Source organism: Sciurus vulgaris (genome assembly GCF_902686455.1).
Source record: "Sciurus vulgaris genome assembly, chromosome: 11".
In the NCBI taxonomy this organism is placed as follows: domain Eukaryota; kingdom Metazoa; phylum Chordata; class Mammalia; order Rodentia; family Sciuridae; genus Sciurus; species Sciurus vulgaris.
In genome coordinates, this window is record NC_136472.1 from 6426774 (window position 1) to 6443013 (window position 16240).

A 16240-nucleotide genomic window follows, 5' to 3' on the forward strand; every position below is an offset into this window, starting at 1 on the left:
GATTACTCTAGATGTTGCTGTGAAGGCATCTTAGGGGTGAGACTTAGCAGTTCAATCAGCCTTTGTGTGTGTGTGGTGCCAGGGATGGAACTCAGGGCCTTGCACATGCTAGGTAAGTGCTCTACCATAAGGTGGGTGGGCCTTATACAATCAGTTGAAGGCCTTCACTGAAAATGGATGAATTCTGGCTGCAGATGGCCTTCAGACCCACACTGTACCTCTTCCCGCTCTCCAGTGCTGGCCCACCCTGAGGGTCTGGGGCTTGTCGTTTCCACAGATGCACAGGTCAGGTCCGTTTCTATGTATAAACCTCCTGTTGGTTATTTCTCTGGAGAATCTGGCTGACACTGGGCCCTTCTGGTGGGAAATCCAAGGCCCGTGAGCAGAGGACACACCTCTGGAGAGCTTTGCCCTTCGGGTGGCCTCTGAACTGAGCTGCCCGCTTCCTCCCCATTAAGGTCACAGGCCTGTTCCATGAGTTCCTTGGATGACACACATGTGCTCGGGCATTGGAAATATGCAGCTACCTTGAAACAAACCCACTGAGGTTTTCTCCTGGGCTAAACACAGTGGAGTGGCTGCCGTGTGAGGCTAGGCCACCGGACAGCAGCTTCAAGAGACTGCGACTTGGAGCTTGCCAGTCACCGTGAAGGTCACTCACCTCCCTTTTCCTCCTCGATAGGACTTCTGTAGACCTGTGGTCACACTGGACATCCCATCTCAGCCTGGAACCCCCTCTCTTTTAGAGGTGTTAAGGTCTCCTTTTCCACAAGCTCCTGCATGTCTGTTCTGACCCCAAGGTGCTCTGTGTCCCTGGCCATTAGGCTGTCCCCTCGATCTGGTTTTCTGTTTGCAGAATTCCTTTTCTGCCTCTCTCTAGTTTGGAGGTGAGGAAATACTTACTGGGGTATGTGGAGGGCGAGGTAAGGGACTTCCCACATCAAGGTCCAAAGGAAACTGAGTGACCATGACTGGGGGGACACCCTGGGACTCAGCTCCATGGCTGGAGGGCCCGTGCCTCTGTTCCTTTCTGTTGTCCATCTAAATAACACAAATTCAACAATCATATTTGGGAATGAACCAAAGATCCAGTAAAGTAAAGGTGAAGAATTTTAAGGGTAAAATTCGGAGAATTACATAAATCATTTAAAAATGATCCCCAGCAACAGGGATCGACAGCCATGGCGTCCACCCCAGGTTGGACAGGCAGCTGTCCTCCAAGTTGTCTGTGCGAGGTTGTGATTGGCGGGGTCCTTGTAACAGCTTTGCGCACAGGCAAGTGTGTGCCAGCCCTCTCCCCTTTACGGAATCTGCTTTGTGAGGGTCTGACAGCTTCACTCGGCTGCCCTGAGATCTCTGCTGACCCCAGAGCACATGGGCAGCTAGTTCTCTTCTTAAGTCAGGGGCTGGCAGAGGGGCAGGCACAGGCTTCCGGATATTAGGTGCTGGTCTCCGCTCAGGCACACAGTCCGTTCCCAGCGTGGTCTCAGGGGTGTCCTGGGAGGTAGGGGCTTATCCTCCTTACCTGCCACTGGCGCCTCCAAACCGCCCTTCCCACCCCGCTGGCTGAGTCCACTGCCTGCGGCCTTCCCAGCAACCATCTCTGCCTCCTGGAACATGCATGTCCCCTGATGCTATAGGACCAAGTGTTCCTGGGGTGTCAAAGTGCACTGCCACCCCCAGCCCATGACCGCTCACCTGCAGGCCCCCTGTCATCACCCACGCAGGGACCCTGGGGTCTACTCTGACCACAGCCTCACAGCTTCCTAGTCTTAGGCGACCCTCCTCTCCCACTTCCTCAGGCCCTGCCCTCTCTCCTGCTTCTCGTATAGCTCCCACTTCTTGGTACCCACCTACAGAATCCACCATCCGTTTTACCCACCACACCGCACCTGGGTGTCATCTGAAGAAAGAGTTGCCAACCTAAAGCCTGAAGTCCCTATAAATTCACACCCTCGTGTCTCCAGTCCCCAGACTTCCCAGTGACCCTTCTGTGGGGGGCGGAATTTGTTATTTATTCACTCATCCATCCATCCAGTCACACTTACTGATCACTCCGTATGTGCCCAACAGGTCCTCCGCAGGAGGGGTACGAGGCAAGCAGTTGGTTTGGGGGATATTAATCCACCGAAAACCAAAAGCCCTCGCCCTCAGGGACGGCTTCTTATTCTGAGAGCTGAGGCTGGGAAGGACCCTACTGGGAGGCGCAGAAGAGGCCAAGGGAACTGGATATTTTACAAGGCTTCCCAGGCAGTTCCAGCCAGGAGGACAGCTGGGCTGTGGAACGTCAGTGGCGGCAGGGTGGCAGCTTCATGGGCCCGGGGGCTCTGCACCCTCCGAGCGGCGGAGGGCCACCCCTCCAGTCTAGCGGAGCCAGTCCTCCAGCTCGGATTCGCAGGCGCAGGAGGAGACGAGGCGGGGCTGGGGGCGGTGTGGCCCGGCTGCCAGCGCCGGGAGCAGGGGCTGGGTTGACTCGGCCAACCCCGAGGGGAGCTGGGGGCGGCCCGAACTCTGCTAAGGCCTGTACTAACTCGGTCATTCCGCCGCAGCCGAGGGAGCGGTGCCAGGTGCCTGCCAGGTGAGGAGAAAGGCAGCAGAGGTAGAGCCTCCCGCAAAGCCGCCGAGCCGGGAAGGGCTGGGCCGGGATTCGAACTCGCTCTCTCCTCCGGGAGGCGGAGGCCCAGGCGGCTCACGGGCCCCGGGCACGCCCGCCGGGGAGGAGCCGGCCCGCGGGCGGTCCCCGGGGAGGAAGTGGCGGGCCGCTGCGGAGGCGCCGGGCGCGCTGTCAGTCGTGGGCCGGGGTCTGGCCATGGAGGCGGAGCCGCCGCTCTACCCGGTGGCCGGGGCCGCGGGGCTGCCGGGCGACGAGGACCGGCTCGGGGCAGCCGACGGGTGCGAGGCCCCGGTGAGCGGGGGCCGGGGCTGCGGGGCGGCTCGGGGCTGGGTTCCCCCGCGGGGCTGCGGGGCGCGGGGCGGCGGGGACGCAGGGCGCGGGGCGCAGGGCGGCGGGGACGAGGGACGCGGGGCGCGGGGCGCGGGGCGCAGGGCGGCCGGGTGCGAGCGGCGTGTGCCCGCAGCTGGACGAGCTGGTGGGCGCGTACCCCAACTACAACGAGGAGGAGGAGGAGCGCCGCTACTACCGCCGCAAGCGCCTCGGCGTGCTCAAGAACGTGCTGGCCGCCAGCGCGGGCGGCACGCTCACCTACGGCGTCTACCTGGGTACGACCCGCGCGGGAAAGAGAAACCCTGCGGCCCGCCGGCCTCCTTCCCCTTTCACTTCCCGGTCGACCGCCCGCCCTCGTAGCTGCAGCTGCAGCGGCCTCACTTGGGGCAAGGAGGGGCTTCCTGGCTGGCCAGGGTCCCCCGGTCCCGGCCAGAGCCTGCGTGGGTGGGTGGGGTGGGTTTCCTGGCTCCCCGCTCCCCGCGCTGACGGGCGTTGGAATGGGGACCCCTCGGGAGACCGGAGCTCCCACCAGGCTTGCATTCGGCCTCTGCTTGGTTGCCCCCGAGCCAGACTGCTCCCTCCATGCCGCTCCCTGTCCGCAGGCCTCCTGCAGATGCAGCTGATCCTGCACTACGACGAGACCTACCGCGAGGTGAAGTACGGCAACATGGGGCTTCCCGACATCGACAGCAAGATGCTGATGGGCATCAACGTCACACCCATCGCTGCCCTGCTCTACACACCTGTGCTCATCAGGTGCCCGGCTGTTCCCCGAGGGCGGGGCTGTCACCCTGATCTGGGTGCAGAGAGGTCTCCGCTGCCCGTGGCTTTGCAGCCTCGCCTCCTTGGGAGGGTGGGAGCGGAGAGGGGAAAGCAGGGTGTGGGAGGAAAGGTAATTTCGTCCCCCCTCCTGCAGCACATTTGGTTTCAGGCAAGAGATTCAAGCAGGCCCCTGCCCTCCCCTGGTCCCACATGGCATCCTCTCATGGCCCCGTGGTGGCCCAGACTCACAAGTGACCTGGGTTGGGCTATTGGGCTCAGGCAGGCACTCACTCCTGGCCCAACCAGCTGTGACTGGTGTCGAGGGGACATTTGTCACAGAAAGGCGCATGCCTGGGTAGGTGCTTATGAGCCTTGGAGTCATGTGGCCCAGCCTTCTGGCCACTGCAGAAATCCCCCCACAGCACACTCCCAGATGGGACCGGGAGGCCAGCCGGAGAACAGATGGGTTTTGGTTCCGTTTTTGTTTTTAACTTTCCTTTGCACAGTTGAACGTGCACCATCCTCACTGAAATCACAAACGAAACCCCTGGAAAGTTCTCCAGTAAATCACCCAAGTCCTCTGTCCACGAGCATGAGTGGATAAAGTCCACATCGTTGTCCCCAGAGCACGAGTGTGTGCAAGACTCCCTTTCACGCTTTTTCTTTTTGCTTGAGCGTTTTCTTTTCATCTGAGCCTCGTCTGCAGCCTTCATGGTCAGGACTTTTGCCAGGGCCTTGTTTTCCGCAGAGATGGGGGCACCAGCTGTGGCTTGCAGTTGGACATGGTGGCTTCCTCTGTGTGCGACACTCTTTCCTTCTTTTAATTTTTTTCTGTGGAGGCATGGGGCTCACTACGTTGGTCAGGCTGACCTCAAACTCCTGAGCTCAAGGAATCCTCTCACCTCAGCCTCCTAAGCAGCTGGGACTATAGGCATGCTCCGCTGGGCTGTCTTTCTGTCCTTCTTCCCCTTCCCCTTCTCCTCCCCCTCCTACTTCCCTCTCCCCCTCCTCCTCCTCCTCCTCCTCCTCCTCCGTCTTCTTGGAACTGGTTGAACCAAGGGTGCTCTACCACTGAGCTACACCCCCAGCCCTTTTATTTTTTTATTTGAGACAGGGTCTCACTAAATTACTCAAACTGGCCTTGAACTTGTAATTCACCTGCCTCAGCCTCCTATGACAGATGACTCCATGGGTCTTTCCTGTTTTTTTTTTTTTTTTTTAATTAAATTAAAAAGGAAATTGTTTTCCCCTGGTATAAATTCCCAGCAGGATCCTCACTGGGTCAGGGGCATATAAAATGCTCTCTGACTCTTGAAACCTATAGCTTTAAATAACAACATCTGACCTTCATCTTGTCTCTTATGTGTGAGGCACTCTGTCGGTGCTAAACTCCCGACAGTCCAGGGCAGCTGCTCTCATACAGGAGGGAAGCTTCCAGTGAGACCCCTTGACTGAGTCCCACAGGCAGGAACTGGCAGACTCCAGGCTTGAATGCTGGCCAAGTGACTCTAAAACCCAGGTGCTCACTTTTGGCTCAAACCACCAGTCTCCCTTTCCAAGGGGCTACGCCAATGCATGACCACTGGTGGTTCCAATTTTGAAACTACATCCTGTCCTGCAGTAAACAAGTGCTGACGTTTTTACTTTTTACTCCATAAAAATGTCCATTTTTTGTGAACTGCCCCTCTCCCAAATAACTCAAGAGGAGGCTGCCTAATCTTTTATATGGCAAAATAAGGATAACAAGCTGGGCCTGCAGTCCCAGCCACTCAGGAGGCTGAGGTGGAGGCACGAGAATGGGAAGGTCGAGGCTAGTCTCGGCAACGCAGCCAGACCCTATCTCAAAAAAAAAAAACAAAAATGGCTCGGGGTGTGGCTGAGAAGAATGGGGGTGTCAAGAAACCAGGGCTCTTTAGCTTTGAGCTTCCTGGAAGTCAAGATGAAGAAAGAACTAATGAGCACCAGTAAAATTCAGAGATGCGCGAGTGGGCCTTTAACCTGCTCAGCCTCTGTGCTCTGATTGGGTCCTTATCCTGTCTCTAATCAAGTCCCTTCCATTGTCACTGTAAGGCTTTTCCCCAGACCCAGAGAGGTGGTGACTTCCTGACTGGCCACTGTGGATCCCAAAGCAGTGGACAGGGAGGAGGAGGCACCGGGGCTCCTGTTCTACCCTTGGCAGCCTGGGGCCCCGTCCCCTCTCTGGTCCTAGTCTGGTCAAGCCCTTAAATGTGTCCCTGGGCCCAAGTTACCACAGACCTGGGAGGAGGAAGGGAGATCGGAGAGTGAGCGAGTGAGCCCAGGAAGGAATGAGTGTTAGACGTGCCCACAGTCACTCACTTCTGTCCTTGCCGTGACCACAGAGGCCTGTGGCGCGGGTCCTGCCATATTACAGCTGTGGACCCGAGGTCAGGTGCAGTGGCCTGTCTGAGTCCTCTCGGCGTCTGTATCCTGGGACTCCATATCGGGCCCTCGACTCTGGCCAGGGCTCTCTCCACCACACACGGCCCTGAGCCGTGGGGCCGTGGGGCCGTGGGGCCGTGGCTATGGTCTCAGGCCAGGCAGTCCCGCAGGCCTGTGGAGCAAGCATCCCTCCACTGTCTGCAGGTTTTTTGGCACCAAGTGGATGATGTTCCTGGCCGTGGGCATCTACGCACTCTTTGTCTCCACCAACTATTGGGAGCGCTACTATACGCTGGTGCCCTCGGCTGTGGCCCTGGGCATGGCCATTGTTCCCCTCTGGGCCTCCATGGGCAACTACATCACCAGGTGAGTCTGGGGGCAGTGGGCTGGGGGGCTGGAGACCTGGTTGAGCCTCTGCTGCTTTACCTGCCTCAGCTGGGGGAGGCCCCTTCCACCCTTTGGGCCTCCGTTTCCTCACCAGGGCTGCTCAGCCTGTAGCTCTGGTGCTGGGGGTGGGGTTGCCATGGAGACTGGACTGAGGACAGCCTTTGCTCCGTGTGCCCCAGGATGTCACAGAAGTACTATGAGTACTCCCACTACAAGGAGCAGGATGAGCAGGGGCCTCAGCGGCGTCCACCACGGGGCTCCCACGCGCCCTATCTCCTGGTCTTCCAAGCCATCTTCTATAGCTTCTTCCACGTGAGCACCACGCGGGGCACTGGGTGTGTGGCATGTTCCCATCCCAGAACTCATACCCAGGAGCCCCCTGCACATCCTCTCAACCCTCTAGTCCCAGCTCCTTTCTGGAGCCAACCCCTGCTTGCCTACCTCTGGTGACAGAGACCTCATCCCTCCTCACTACTGCGCGCTGGCCAGGAAGAAGTCCTCTTGTTTTGGGCACCCCCCTCACCGGGCTGGCCCAGTGGTGGGAAGGCTCCTGTTCCCAAGTCTGTGCTAGACAGGACCAGGGCCTCCTGCCTGGCTGGTGCCTGAGTCTGGCCCCAACTGCCCTCCTGTTCACAGCTGAGCTTTGCCTGTGCCCAGCTGCCCATGATTTATTTCCTGAACCACTACCTGTATGACCTGAACCACACATTGTACAACGTGCAAAGCTGCGGTTAGTATTCATGGGGTGGGGGCTCCCCAAGACCTGCTACTTCCCCCTGCAGCCACCCAGCAGACACTGAGTCCTCACGGGGTTCGTGCTACAGGCCCAGCATCCCCCCACTTTGGTGGGAAGGCCAGGACCCAGACAGAGCACGTAGTTAGGATGTCTGACCCGGCGAGGGTCAGGGCGGGCAGAGAAGGCTGTCCAAGGAGGTGCTATCTGCCTCGGGACTGCCAGGGAGATCTCCCTTGGGGCCAAGCAAGCAGTCAGCGTCGGAGCAGGGTGGACGAATGGGGGTGGGCTGTCCGCCTCCCGGGGAACAGGGCAGGAAGGCCTGGGGCACACCCAGCCCAGTGCCATAGTCTTCAAACTGCTTGCTCCCCAGGAGACCACTCATTGCTGCCACCTGCTCGCTTGGCCCCTCGCTGCGTTTCTTGGTGGTGGGGTGACAGTGTGCCCTCCGCCCCGCCCGATGATGTCCCCACTCGCCCTTCTCAGGCGCTAACAGCCATGGCATCCTAAACGGCTTCAACAAGACGGTTCTGCTGGCCTTACCTCGGAGCCGAAACCTCATCGTGGTGGAGAGCGTGCTCATGGCTGTGGCCTTCCTGGCCATGCTGCTGGTGCGGCCGGGCTGGGTGTGGGCGGGAGGCGTCGACGCTGAGCATGAGTCTTTGAGACCCAGTGGCACAGCCAGGAACAGGGTCTGGGCCTGCGTCCCCTGCCTGGAGGCGTGGCCGGGGGAGGGCTGTAGGGCCTGGAGGCGCCTAAGCCAGCGAGCCAGGGCTAAATCCTGGAGGCGGGTGATATCTGTGGACCAGGGCTGGATTAGGAATCCAAGAGACTAGTGTGACCCGAGAGAGGGCTGGGGACTGGTCCCAGGGTCATGGACTGGAGGATGTGGCTCAAATCTGTGGGTGGTACTAGAAGGCAGGGCTAAAGTGCCGGGGGCGTGGATATGGTGTGGCTAAGATCCAGGCAGGGCCGGGAAGCAAAGTCCAGGGTTATGGGAGCTGGGGGGGAGGCCTTGGGCCGAGGTGGGGGCGTGGCCTAGAAAGCAAGATCAGACCTGTGGGTGTGCTCTAGGGGGCGGGGCCTTGGGCTGCAGTGAGGCTGAAGGCCAGGGTGGAGCGGGGTACCTGGCTGGTCACCCCTTCACAGCTCCCGCCTGCAGGTGCTGGGGCTGTGCGGTGCCGCTTACCGGCCCACGGAGGAGATCGACCTGCGCAGTGTGGGCTGGGGCAACATCTTCCAGTTGCCCTTCAAGCACGTGCGTGACTTTCGCCTGCGCCACCTGGTGCCCTTCTTCATCTTCAGTGGCTTTGAGGTGGTCTTTGCTTGCACTGGTTTCGCTCTGGTAAGTACAGCCTGCATGAGTTTACCAACAAAAGACAGGATGTCCAGTTAAATTTAAATTCCAGATAAACATACTTTAAAGTATGTACGTATAGCCAGGCATGGTGGCGCACTCCGAGAATTCCAGCAACTCGGGAGGCTGAGGCAGAGGATCGCAATTTTGATACCAGCCTCTGCAACTTAGCAAGACTCTGTCTCAAAAAATAAATAAGTAAAAAGGGTTTGGGATGTTGCTCAGTGGTAGAGTGCCCCTGAGTTTAAGCCTCAGAACTGAAAAAAAAAAGAAAAAAAAAATACATATGTATAAATGTGTACAAGAATATCCCAAATCTCTTTCTCTTCCCTCTGTTGTCCCCCTTCTCCTTTGCCCTGGGCAAGTTACTTTAACCTCTCGGAAGCTGAAAGGGGATAATATCCCTGAAGTATTTGGTTTCATGCAGGGTACAGCCTTTGGTGTCTGGGGACACAGTCCAAGTCTTTTCACACTGACAGTTCTCCTGGAACCTTCCTAGCAGCCTTGGAGGAAATTAGCTCCCAGGAGGTCCAGAGGGCAAACTGTGGCCTAAAGTGACATGTGGGGAGGGTCAGGGCCTGGCTGACTTTCAATCCTGTCCTTTTCCCTCAGGGCTATGGAGTGTGCTCCGTGGGGCTGGAACGGCTGGCCTACCTGCTTGTGGCTTATGGCCTGAGTGCCTCAGCTGCCTCAGTCCTGGGCCTGCTGGGACTGTGGCTGCCGCGCTCGGTGCCCCTGGTGACTGGGGCGGGGCTGCACCTGCTACTCACCCTTGGCCTCTTTTTCTGGGCCCCTGTGCCTCGGAGCCTGCAACACAGCTGGGTCCTCTATGTGGCAGCTGCCCTCTGGGGTGTGGGCAGTGCCCTCAACAAGACCGGACTCAGCAGTGAGTACTGCCGTGGACACTGGCATGGTGGGGTGCGCGGTGCCTGTGGCCACCTCTGGGCAGTTGGGAGGCAGGGACACCTCAGGGACGGACATGGACATGTAGGGGATCTGCCATGGAGTTCTGTGAAGTGAAGGTGGGTGGGCTATCCCCTTGGATGTCCAGGGGTGGAGGAAAGTCCCACAGACACCCAGAAGCAGGTGCGGGGGTTCCATGCCATGGACCTTCTGTTGAAACTTCAGGGTAGGCACTGAGCCCCGTGGACACCAAGGGGGTGGGGTGAGGTCTTGTGGGTACCCGGGGTGGTATGCACAGCCTTTAGGGAAAGTGGAAGATCAGCAGGGACACTCCTCCCCATCACAGGGGCAGGGCCTGCCTTCACCTGGTTTCCATGACACGGGGAGCAGGCGATGGGGCCTCTGCTCTAGGGAATAGCGCAGTGAGAGCAGCAGGTAGCCCTGTCCATACCCGAGGGTGCAGGTGTAGACCTGGGCCCTTTTTTTTCCCACTTTCTTTTGCATGCTGGGGACTGACTTAGGGCCTCATGCGTGCTAGCCAAGTGTTCTACCGTTGGGCTATTCATGCAGCCCCAGGTCTGGACCTTTTTGTGGAGAAGAGCCAGGAACAGGCATGAATCCCAACCTAGTCTGCCTAGCAGAGCCCAGGTCTGGACTGCTAAGGGTGAGGCCCGGGGGAAAGGGGCCCTCTTTGCAGAAGGCAGAGTGAGCCTGAGTTCAGCTGTGTGATGCCGTCTGTGGCAGCGTGCAGCTGGAACACTGTAGTCCACGTTGACATCTGTTCCAGTGTGCCGGAGCCATTAGTGGTTTTGAATGTCACCCAGGGGCCCCAGGACAGGAGTGTTTATTCTCTGAGGCTGGCAAAGCTGTTAATAGCAAGTGTCCGTGAGGCGCCCTGCTGGCCTCATCGCCTTAGAGCTTCCTAACGCAGCACAGAATTGCATAAGCTCCTCTAGAGTTGCAAAAGGCAGCTCTGAGGAGTTAAGCAACTTCACCCAAACAGCCCTGGGAGCCAACGTTTGTATCCACGTTTCTGCACCTCTAAACTCCCCCCTCTCTCCACCTTCTGGTCCTGAAGCTGATGTCCGAGTCTCCTGACTCTTCGTCGATACTCTTTCCCCCTCCTGGGAGTGTTCTTGGGAAACAAGCCCCTTGCTCCCACACTTCAGGGTTGATTTGTGGAAATTGGTTGCTGCAGATAGTTTGCCCTCCCTAGTCCTTGGTGAGGAAGATCAAGGGTCCCTCTGCACTTGGCACTGTGCCCCTGAAGTCTAGGACAGAACTTCTGAGCATAAGCATAAGCTTTTCTCTGGAACTCACCTGGACAGCATGGTAAGCAGGGCCTCCACTAGAGGGCAGGCAAGGACTGGCAGACAGTGCTTCCTGTGCGCTCTGGGACTCGCAGGGCCTAGGAGAGTCACAGTGGGAGGTCAGCAGCATCTGCATTGTCCCTGTCCTTTCTGCCTGTTTGCAGCACTCCTGGGAATCCTGTATGAGGACAAGGAGAGGCAGGACTTCATCTTTACCATCTACCACTGGTGGCAGGCAGTGGCCATCTTTATGGTGTACCTGGGTGCCAGTCTGCCCATGAAGGTAAGGTTGGGTGGGGCTAGGGGCTCCTTGCTCCACCCCCACATCCCTGGGTCAGGCCACAGGTCAAGGACCTCAGCCCCGTGGGTGGCCCCCAACCCAGCACCTCACTTAGTGCCTCTCCTCCTGCCAGCCTCGGTTTACCCATCTCTGAAGGGATCCATAGTTGGCTCTTTCCTGTGGGTACATCCCAGCTTCCTCCCTGTGGCTTGTTTGATCACCTAGTCAGCAGCTGCTGGGCTCCTGGGTTCCCAGGATCTGTCTCCCTCCATGGCCTGCAAGGGCTCCTCTGCAGGAGGATGGAACCCAGGGTCTCAAGCATGCTAGGCAAGTGCTCTACTGCTGAGCCACATTCCAGCTCCTCAACCATGGCAGGTCAGTTTAGCAGGTCCTGACGCACATTTTTTTTAAAAAATGAAGAATAGAAGGGAAAAAAACCCCAGAGATATGCATGCAGATCTGCACCTGTGTACCCAGTTAGGATGTACAGTTGTTTTCTGACTGTAGGTCACAGTTAAAATCATCTGGGCAGGGGATGCAGCTCAGTTCTCGAGTGCTTGCCTGGCAAGCTCAAGGCCCTGGGTTCACTCCCCAGCACCGCAAAGCCATTACTTTGGCCTGCTGTTTAAGGGACAGACAATAATCTAAGCCCTGGTCCAGAGGGTCAGGCCTGAATTCAGACGATCCATCTTCATCTTTACCCGTGTCATTCTTAACAGGGAAACTAGGGGGCAGTGCTGGGATTTAGGCCTTGTCCTCAGGAGGATGCTCTAGAAAGTGCGGGTGGAGGGCCGGCGGGGAGGCTCCTGGGAGCGGGCGGGATCCCGGGGAGCAGGTGCGGGTGGGAGCCGGGCCGGGAGCGCGGGAGGCGGCTCAGGGCCCAGCGGCCCGCGGGTCCCCTCATCCCTCCCTGGCGCCCAGGCTAAGCTGGCGGTGCTGCTGGTGACGCTGGTGGTGGCAGCGGCCTCGTACCTGCGGATGGAGCGGAAGTTGCGGCAGGGGGTGGCCCCGCGCCAGCCGCGCATCCCGCGGCCGCAGCACAAGGTGCGCGGCTACCGCTACCTGGAGCAGGAGAACTCGGACGAGAGCGACGCGGACGGCGAGCGCGGCGGGGACTGCGCCCGGGCCGAGGCGGCGCCCGCCGGGCCGCGCCCGGGCCCCGAGCCAGCCGGGCCCTGCCGCCGGCCCTGCCCCTACGAGCAGGCGCTGGGGGGCGACGGGCCCGAGGAGGAGCTGTGAGGCCCCGGCGCCCCTCAGGTCGCGGGTCCCCTCGGAGGCCCGCGCCGTCTGTGTCGGGGACGCCCTCCCAGAGCCCAGGGCCACTGGAACGTCCGCGTTGACGGGGCCCCGGGTCCAAGGCACAGCCGGACCCCGCCGCAGCGGTGCAGGCCTGGCCCGCGACCCGCGCTCTGCACGTCCTTTGACAGCCCCAGGTCCGCCCCGAGGCCCCGCTTTTTATAGAAAATAAGCAATAAAGAGATTTTTGTATTGTCCTGACGGGGTCTCCGCCGCGGGGGATGGAGGGCGCCTGGGCGTGTGCCTTGCCGACCGGCTCTGGGGCACTGTGAGGGCTAGGCCCCCAGGTGAGATGTCCCCAAGCCCCGCCAGGGGCTGGCCAAAGAGGAGCCCTGGAGAGGCCCACAGGGACTTCAGCGGAGGCGTGTGTGATGAGGTTGTTTGGCCAGTCCTTCTGGGTCTACAAGACAGGCCACGCTCCACTGTCCCTGAGTCCCTCGTGCCAGTAGCCCAGGCCGCAGTCCTCTTTGTCTATTGTGGCACATTTGCCCACAGTGCTCCCAGGGACACCTTTGGGGGCAGGTTCCACTTCCGAGCCGTCTGAGTCGGTGGTCACCTGTACCAAGCATGGACCTGGGAAGTGGTTGATCAAACCCAGGGACACTTGGTCACTGTCCTTTGGACCACAGCCTCAGCCAGCCGTGCTTCCAGGTCCCTCAGTACCTGCCGTGGAAGGGAGCATTCTGGAAGAGTGGCAATGTCCTCCTGGAGGATTCCAGTGGAGCGGGGATAATGGGCACCTGGACACAGAGCAGGTGCTGTTTGGAAGGGTGTGGGTCCCAGGTGTCAGGTGAACATGGGGAGGCGTGTCTGGACAGTGGGGCTACAGTTGTCACAGTTCAAAGTCATCTCTAAGTCCCTTGGCTGAAGAACAGTCTCTGAGGAGGAGCTGACCTGGCCCAGGTGTGTGGAGCAGTGTGGGGGCATGGCTTCAGACACCTCCTCCTACCAGGGCCATGGTCCCCATGAGACCCGACATCCACCCTGCTGCTCCTGGCTTGTGGATGAGACTCACACTCACACATGACAAGTAATACCTAGGATTGGCACCAGGTAGCACAACAGGCAACCCAGGTGCATACACAGGGCAGGCCACATACAAGGGACAGGTCTGGCAGCGGCAGCAGCAGGCTGGCTCTTGGGCAGGGGTTACTGAGCCATGAGGTCAGCATGCCTGCTCGCTGAGCAGCTCTCACTGTAAGTTATGACAGTGACGTTGGTGTCGCCTCTCCTGCCTCCCTCCCCCCTGGAGAGAGTGGCAGGTGGAGGCCCTGGATCCCTGAGTGGAAACCCTGCGTTGAAGCCTCTGCCTATGAGCACTATCTTTGCTCCCAGAGCAGCCCTGCAGTTTTGTCTGTTGACGTGATGTGATTTTAAAATTATGTCTCCACGAACCTCTTCAGTCTAAGGTGTCCGCCACAGGTGAGATAACCCAGAAAGGGCCCTTCTACCGAACACCTGGAAATGCTTGATGAGAAACAAGTTTCCTTTTAAATACAGCATTGAGCATTCAAGAAAATAAGCAAAGTCTCCTGGGCCAAAAATGAAGAGGAGCTGGGCACGGTGGCCCACGTCTGTAATCCCAGTGGCTCGGGAGGCTGAGGCAGGAGGATTGTAAGTTCAAAGCCAGCCTCAGCAATAGAGAGGCACTACACAACTCAGTGAGACCCTACCTCTAAATAAAGTACAAATAGGGCTAGGGATGTGGCTCAGTGGTCCAGTGCCCCTGAGTTCAATCCCCGGCTACCCACCTCCACCCTTCGCCAAAAAATGAGGGGCCTATGAACCAGGGTGGAGACAGGGAGCTGAGATGGCCTGTGGGGCAGTGGCCTGGGCTTGAGTTTCATGAGCCAGCTGGGACACGGTTGAGGGTTGGGGGCTCTTGTGAAAGTTGGGACCAAGGAAGTCAACACTATTAGAACAAAGGACGGAAAGAAATGCCACTGGAGAAACAAAGATGCAAGAAAATTCGAGCTTTGGTTCCAGAAGAAGTTACTCATGAGATTTTTGTGTTTTCAGACCTACTTTATGTAAGTTTGGAAATTCTACAAAGAAGTTACACTATTCATAAGGTCCAGGAACCCTGAAGTGGAGAGGCTAACATTGACTCGTGGTTTTTGCCTAGTGATAGCCCTGGAGTTCCTGGCCAAACCACTTGGCAAGCCTCTCTAGGTCCATCCCTTGAGTCTGGCCACCTGTGGCTTCCCACGCAAATCCCTTCTGAAGCTGAGCTCACAACCCAAAACTACAGATCAGATGAGGAAACAAGTCACCATGAACAAGCCCATAGACCCTGAAAGGAGACATGTTATAGGCTGTCAAACAGATAGATGTGGTCAGCAGCTCCTAAAAGGGGTCCCAGTGACCTGACCCTTGATCCTGCATATCTTTGTGTAATCTCCACCCCTTGATTATGGGCTGGATCTGGTGATTTCATTAAAATATTTTTTCTTTTAAAATTAAAATATTTTTCATTTTAATCTTTCTTACTTTTATCTTTTGTAAGCTTCTTGATCCCTGGGGGACATACCTACTTAATGCTTTCTCCTGTGTTGACAGGGCCACAGAACAGAACAGGATTTCAGTGCCTTGGAGCTAATCAAGAGGGAGACTCCCTGGGGATACCTGGAGGACTTGGAGGAAGGTGAGCAGCCTGCTGTCACCTTCAAGAAGGCCACTCGCTGCCATCAATATGGGGACTTAGGTGCTCCAACCACAGGGAACTGAATTCTGCCAACAACCAGATGGAACATGGAAGAGGACTTTGAGGCCCAGATGAGAACAGAGTCCAGCCCACACCTTGGCTGACCTCGTGAGGCCCTGAGCAGAGAGCACAGTTACACTGTGCCAGATTCCTGACCCACATCAGCCGTGTGGTAATAAATGCGTGTTGTTTGGAGTGTCTGGGTTTGTGGTAATTTTTACATTCCAATAGAAAACTAATATGAAGGAAAAAGTAATGGGATGTCCCTGTGAGAGAAGGACACATGACAGATTCATCACTCTCGCTGTTTCTGAAGCTTCTTGCTTGTTTGCTCTGATGAAGCCAGCTGCTGCCCTGGGAGCTGTCCCCTGGCGGGGCCGTATGGCAAGGAGCTGAGAGTGCTCTCGGGCACAGCCTGCAAGGAACTGAGCCCTGTTCCTGCCACCCAGGAACAGCTGGGTCTGGCCCAGGGCCAGGGGAGTCACTGGGAAGCAGATTCCTCCAGCAAGGCCTTGACAGGCACCTGGACTGCCGCCTTTGGAGACGGAGGTCTGGTGTGGTATCCGTGCCTGGCGTCCTCTGCTGCAGGTGGGCTTCCTGTCCCGGGAGAAGTCTGTGCTCTCGGGAGGAACGGCTAGGCCTCAGTGCATCAGAATACGTGCTGTTGACCACACGGAAAGCGGCGAAGGGCTCGCCAAGGAGAAGGGTCAGTTTGGGTCTGGGGCGAGCCGGTGCCCAGCACCGTCGCCTGCTCTAGGGTGGAGGCACCCGGAGCCTTTTATGCAAAGTGACAGGAGTCCGACCCAAAAGGCGACTGTCACCTGTCTGCGTTCCATGAGACGCCAGAGCAGGCCCATTCATAGAGCTGGAGAGCCATCGGGTGAGCGGGGCTGGAGAAGGAGGGGGCTGCGGACGGGAGCAGGATTCCCCTGGGAGCCATGGGATGCTCTAAAGTGAGGCGAGGCTGCACAACTGTACGGCCCAGGTGGCTCTCACCCTGATAAACCCACTGTGAGCCGGGGCACGCCAAGTACACCGAAGTGGCTGGAGGTCACCACCGGGCGACCGGGCACCTGGGCACCCTGGAGCGTCAGAGGCAGCTGGGAGCCGCGCCGCTGTCACCCCGCAGCACAGGCAGAGCGCCCCGCCACGCGTCCCCACCCC

The 16240-nt window shown here is 58.3% G+C and overlaps 1 protein-coding gene across 4 annotated transcripts; it reads left to right on the top strand.

Moving 5' to 3' along the window:
- Positions 1 to 2062: 2062 nt before the first annotated feature.
- On the top strand, positions 2063 to 15254 carry UNC93B1 (unc-93 homolog B1, TLR signaling regulator). Of its 4 annotated transcripts, XM_079103920.1 has the most exons (12): positions 2064 to 2905; positions 3078 to 3219; positions 3547 to 3700; positions 6311 to 6472; positions 6673 to 6805; positions 7130 to 7223; positions 7713 to 7837; positions 8389 to 8571; positions 9196 to 9469; positions 10961 to 11079; positions 13024 to 13127; positions 14392 to 14876. In XM_079103920.1, exons 1-12 carry the CDS (start codon positions 2810 to 2812, stop codon positions 14441 to 14443), a joined length of 1638 nt encoding a protein of 545 aa, XP_078960046.1. In that variant the 5' UTR covers positions 2064 to 2809; the 3' UTR covers positions 14444 to 14876. The 4 variants fall into 4 exon arrangements, with proteins under 4 accessions (XP_078960044.1, XP_078960046.1, XP_078960045.1 ...); XM_079103918.1 differs by lacking the exon at positions 14392 to 14876 and having other exon boundaries at positions 2063 to 2905; positions 13024 to 13499; XM_079103919.1 differs by lacking the exons at positions 13024 to 13127; positions 14392 to 14876 and adding an exon at positions 14932 to 15254.
- The last annotated feature ends 986 nt before the right edge of the window (positions 15255 to 16240 follow it).

What these genes read in the sequence shown, in the direction of transcription:
- UNC93B1 (XM_079103917.1), top strand. Translation starts at nt 2,810, where the DNA reads ATGGAGGCGGAGCCGCCGCTCTACCCGGTGGCCGGGGCCGCGGGGCTG. An exon ending in TACACACCTGTGCTCATCAG is followed by an intron (nt 3,701 to 6,310) that starts GTGCCCGGCTGT and finishes CACTGTCTGCAG; the next exon opens with GTTTTTTGGCACCAAGTGGA. An exon ending in CCTTCCTGGCCATGCTGCTG is followed by an intron (nt 7,838 to 8,388) that starts GTGCGGCCGGGC and finishes TCCCGCCTGCAG; the next exon opens with GTGCTGGGGCTGTGCGGTGC.